The 5,277-nt window shown below is 43.5% G+C and overlaps 2 protein-coding genes across 2 annotated transcripts; both read right to left on the reverse strand.

Annotated features, from left to right (window-relative positions):
* Positions 1-238: 238 nt before the first annotated feature.
* On the reverse strand, positions 239-1,297 carry LOC148737493 (uncharacterized). The gene has a single exon (XM_088749315.1). The coding sequence runs from the start codon at positions 1,295-1,297 to the stop codon at positions 239-241; it is 1,059 nt and encodes a 352-aa protein (XP_088605441.1).
* Positions 1,298-1,339: 42 nt separating this feature from the next.
* On the reverse strand, positions 1,340-4,945 carry LOC148737494 (uncharacterized). Its single transcript, XM_088749316.1, has 2 exons — positions 4,526-4,945; positions 1,340-4,443 (listed from the first exon to the last, which is right to left on the reverse strand). Exon 2 carries the CDS (start codon positions 4,352-4,354, stop codon positions 1,340-1,342), a length of 3,015 nt encoding a protein of 1,004 aa, XP_088605442.1. The 5' UTR covers positions 4,355-4,443; positions 4,526-4,945.
* Between the last annotated feature and the right edge of the window lie 332 nt (positions 4,946-5,277).

A 5,277-nucleotide genomic window follows, 5' to 3' on the forward strand; every position in this document is an offset into this window, starting at 1 on the left:
ATTAGTTGATTAGTTGGTGAGCTAGTTAATTGGCTAGGAAATTAGTTAATTTCAATATAAGTTTCAAGTTTTTACTCTCATTATAACAGACTACCTTATTAGCTAGTTTCTTTTACTCATGTTTTAGAGATTTTTATGGTTTTTTTTAATCTTATCGGTCCGATTTATAAAATTATTGTACAGCGCTGTTGGATAGTGATAGAAATAGCGCTATATAAATACTGTACTATTATTATTATTATTCTTCCACCGTAAGACCTCTGGATACTTCGTCTGCCGGGTTGTCTTCGGAGCTAACATATCTCCACTGATGAGGCGCTGAATTTTCATGTATAACTGACAGCCGATTTGCAACAAACGTATGGAAACGCTTTGACTGGTTTCTGATGTACTGCAACACGCAGGTGGTGTCCGACCAAAATGTCGATTGGCTAATCGGAATATCCAGCTCTTCTCTTACGGTCTGATCTAACTGAATGGCTAAGACTGCAGCTGACAGTTCCAACCTTGGAACAGTCATAGGTCTCAAGTGAGCAAGGCGAGACTTCCCCATGAGAAACGCACAATGGATTCTTTCCTCGACATCCTCCAATCTGAGATAGGAGACTGCGATTTGCGACGCGTCGGCAAAGTTGTGTAACTCAGCCATCTTCAAGTCTCCAAAGCTGGTTGGCTTAACGCATCTGTCTACTGTTATCCGAGAGAGAGCGACCAACTGAGCCTTCCACTTCTCCCACCTTTCACCATCATTAGCGCTGATTGGATCATCCCATCCAAGTTTCTGCTTACAGAGCTCTTGTAACAATTTCTTAGCCGGGAGGATGATTGGCGCAACGAAACCAAGTGGATCATAAACGGAACTTGACAGGGAGAGTATACCGCGACGGGTGTTCGGTCTGTCTTTAAGAGCAACCTTAAATAGGAACTTGTCGCTCTCCATGTCCCAGTGGAGCCCCAACGTGCGTTGCATCGGTAGCTTGTCTTTGTCTAGGTCAAGGTCTAGTACCGGTTGATCTCTCTCAGATTGAGGGACTGTACTCAGAGCTTCCAAACTGTTGCACGACCACTTTGTGAGTCGAAATCCGCCTATGCAGAGCATTTCTCGGAGCTGATACACAACTTCGATAGCATTTTCAGCTGACTTTACCGATTTTAGGCAGTCATCAACATAGAAATTCCTTCTGACAGTCTTAACTATCTGTTCTGAGAATTCACCTTTGTTGTCTTCTGCTGTCTTTCTTAGCGCGAAGCTAGAACAACTTGGAGACGAAGTCGCGCCAAACAAATGGACCTCCATACGATGATCGACTGGTTCTTGGGTCAGATCTCCATCTGGCCATCAGAGGAATCTGAATGCATCTCGGTCACCTGGCACTACTCTGACCTGATGGAACATACATTCAATATCAGCAGACAACGCGACTTGTTCTTCCCGAAATCTCATTAGCACACCAACGATAGAATTTGTCAAATCTGGTCCAGTAAGGAGCTGATCGTTTAGAGACGTTCCTTTATGTTTGGCAGTGCAATCAAAAACCACTCGAGTCTTTCCAGGTTTGTTCAGCACTGGGTGGTGGGGTAGATACCAAATCGGCTTGTTCTTTACATCAATTTCATTAAGTGGCACTCGTGAAGCGTGACCTTTGGTAAGATACTGTTCCATGGTGGTCTTGTAATTTTTCAGAAGCTCACCATCTTGCATGAACCTGCCTTTAAGTGCCAGTAGCCTCTTTTCTGCCATGCAGCGATTATAAGGCAAGACTGGTGGGTAGTTTCTCCAAGGAAGCGCAATTTGGTAATGACCATGCTCAAGTTTCACAGATTGTTTCATAACTTCAAGGGCTCTCTTGTCTTCCACTGACATGCCAAGCTTGGATTGGGGAACAACTCCATAATTCTCCACTTCAAAGAACCTTTCTAGCTGATGCATAAGACAATCATTCTTTTCTCCCACGGGCTCCGCTGATCCAACAAAATTAACGTTAAGATGGCATTCTCCGCCAACGTTCTTATGCATAGGGCCCATGAGTATCCAGCCAAGTGGCGTGCGTATGGCGTATGGCTCTCCCTTGTTACCACGTCTCTCCTCCAACACCCAAGAGGCATCAGGGACGTTGGTGCCTATAATCAATCGAACTTCCTTCTCACTAGTACTTGGCAGCTTGATGTCTCTAAGGTGAGGCCACTGCTTTAGATCTTGTTCTGATGGAATACTGCGGTCTGAAGCATTCAATTTATCAACTGTCCAAAGTCTAACAACGTCAACTCTGTCACTTCCATCAAGTGGCTCAACAACTAGGCTTAATTCGTGACCAACTCTTGGGCTATCCTCTTTCTCTTGAGTTGTCAAATAAAACGTTTTCTGGCGTCCATGCACTCCAAGATCCATGGCTAACTTCTTGTCACACAAGGAGATGTCTGATCCACCGTCTAGAAGGGCATAGGTTTCTATGCTCTTGTTGGCGTCATCATGACTTCGCACCTTTACAGGAACTACTCTCAGGCACACCTTTCCTTCTCCAGCTGAGGTACTATTAGTCTGTCCACTTTGAAACGGGGCAGCGCCTTCAGCTTGAGTTCCTTTATCAGCCACTCTGTCGCTACCTTCCACTGCTGGTGGTGGTGGAGATGGTGGATGAAGTAAGGTGTGATGTCTCCTCTTACATCCTGGGACTTCACAAGCACCCTTTGCTAAACATCCAACTCCTATGTGGCCATATTTAAAGCAATTGAAACAGAGCTGAGCTTTCTTCATTATCTCCAGGCGCTCTTCGAAGCTCTTGTCCTTGAAACACCTGCACCTTGCTAACGAATGATCACCACTGCACGATGGGCACTTCATGAAAGAAGCTGGCTTGCAAAAAGGGGGTAGACTCTGTCTGCCACCGGATTTGGTCTCTTGAGTGCTAAATGTGCTGACACGTTCTCCAGTTAATGTAGCACTCCTCGACTTAGGTTTTCGCCTTTCATTTTCCGATCTGTCGCGCGCGATGTCCACCACACAACCGAACACGGGGTTATTTGCTACTCTGGCTTTGACTTTAACAAATTCAGCGATGTGACTGATGTTCGTTCTTTGGCCAGTTTGCTGGATTTGGTCTGCAACTTCAACAAACTTGGTGCGGAGATGATATGATAATCTCTGAACAATTTTTCTTAGGTTGTCTGCACTGTTTATTTCATCTAGATATCCAATGGATTCTAACCTATGTTCACAGTCCTTCAATTTGTCTGCAAAGGCAAGCAATCCCGCGCGATCCCCTGGTTTCAGAGGGGGTCCTTCTGTTAACCTGGTTACGTACTTTGAGGCAATTGTGAAGGGGTGACCAAAACGTTCTTGAAGCAGTTCTCTTGCTCTTTGATATCCAAGGGATGGATCCATTACTAAGCAACATTTGATGGTATCGTTTGCTGCTCCAGAAGTGTACTGAAGAAGGTACATGAGTTTCTCGCTTTCACTGGCTGCATTGTTCACGATACTGGTTTCAAATGATTTGATAAAGTTCCAGTATTCGAGAGGATCACCATCAAACACTGTTAATTTCTTTTTAGGCAACGCAAATCCTTGCTTCATAGTTAAAGCCACACTATCCATAACTCCTCCACGCAAAACAGAACCTATCGACTCTGGATGTGCAAAGGCGGCAGTAGGTCCGGCTGACCAACTCTTATACTCCTGCTCATTAGATTTCAGCCGCAACGGAAGGTCTTGAGAATCAACGTTGCGTTCAACACGAGAATTAGAATATTCCTGATCAGGCGCATGTGTAGCTCCTACATTAACTCCTTCACTAAACGGCTTCAGATCTTCAAAAACGTTCGGTAACTTGGCTAAATCAACTAGCTCCTCATCCTGAAGTAACTTTATTTGAAGTTCAGTTTTCCTAATTTCAAACTGCACATCCAAAAGCTCTAACTCTAGCTTCGTTTCTTCTTCCTGACGTAGTAATTCTTGCCTTTTCTTCAGCTGGTACAACTTCAGTTGCGCTATTGCCTGATTCGCTTTAAGCTGTCTGATAGATAGTCTAGATGAATGCGAACTTTGCGAAGAATTAGCGGTACTTACACAGTCTTCAACTGGTATCTCATTTTCCTCGCGTGCTCCGGCCTTTAATCCCACGTCCTGGATCCATCGCTCTATTCCCGAAACGAAATCCATTTTTCGACGGAAATGTTCCTTGAAATAACGCGCTTCGCTTCCCCACACTTCCATATCTCCAACCAAAGTTGAGATGTACTCGTAGTGCACCTGTTGGAAGCGAGAAAAAGCTTCATCAATCTCCAGTAACTTCTGTTTAACTTCATCGACATTTTTCGGATCACTCAGCAGAACTTCCGTAGCACGGTACAACATCGTTACTCTGGATAAACACCCTGACCTCGAATTCTTCTTTCGCACGCTTTCGAGGGCTTCTTCTGAGTGAGCTCGGCGTCTTCTCCGACCTTCAATTCCGGACAACATGTCATCCACTTCAGATCTTTGAATGCATGTAACTGACACTCCGTTACAGTTTGAAATACGTACCTTTTTTAATCTCGACGATTCACTTGTACATAACACACACAGAAAAAATACAGAATTCACAATGCGAACTTAAACCCAACGAAACTAAAATACAACGAAAGGAATACGAGAAACTACAGGAAAATACAAACGAAAGCGTAACTACTTACAAGATCTGTACGGCATTCCGGAATAACAACGACTGAATGAAAATCACAACTACGATGTTATATAGCGGATAAAAGGCTAAAACAATAGACTAAACAAGGCTACACAATACTCAAAGGCGATTGCATGAAACAACGCTGGCAAACTTAATTTACATTTTGACAGCACGAAAAAATACAAACTAATAAATACAGAACTGAACTATCGAGACGAGAACTATTTACACTGATTACAATTAACAAAGACGAACGACAGAACTGATAAAAAAAAAAAAATAAAAATAACTCTCGTGGCTACAGCCAATATCCAGCCATCTTGACCGAACAGATTTGGTCAATAACGGATTTGGTAGGTTGCAAAAAATGTTCGACATAATAAGAATAAGCAATGAGTTGTTTACTTCGAGAGCCGGAAAAGAAATCAAACAGTGTTTGTAACGGAACCTCATTACATAAATTATTTAAATCAATCAACCAATGAAAATGTTGATCTGACCGGCCGATGCCAGGACCTTTTCCCACCCCACCCCCAACAGAGGGAAAAGGTCCTGGGAACGAGGTTGTTTGTAACGCAATAAACCCCATGAGAGTCGTTTAATGTTTTTT

This window comes from Stylophora pistillata, chromosome 2 (genome assembly GCF_964205215.1).
Source record: "Stylophora pistillata chromosome 2, jaStyPist1.2, whole genome shotgun sequence".
Classification (NCBI taxonomy): Eukaryota; Metazoa; Cnidaria; class Anthozoa; order Scleractinia; family Pocilloporidae; genus Stylophora; species Stylophora pistillata.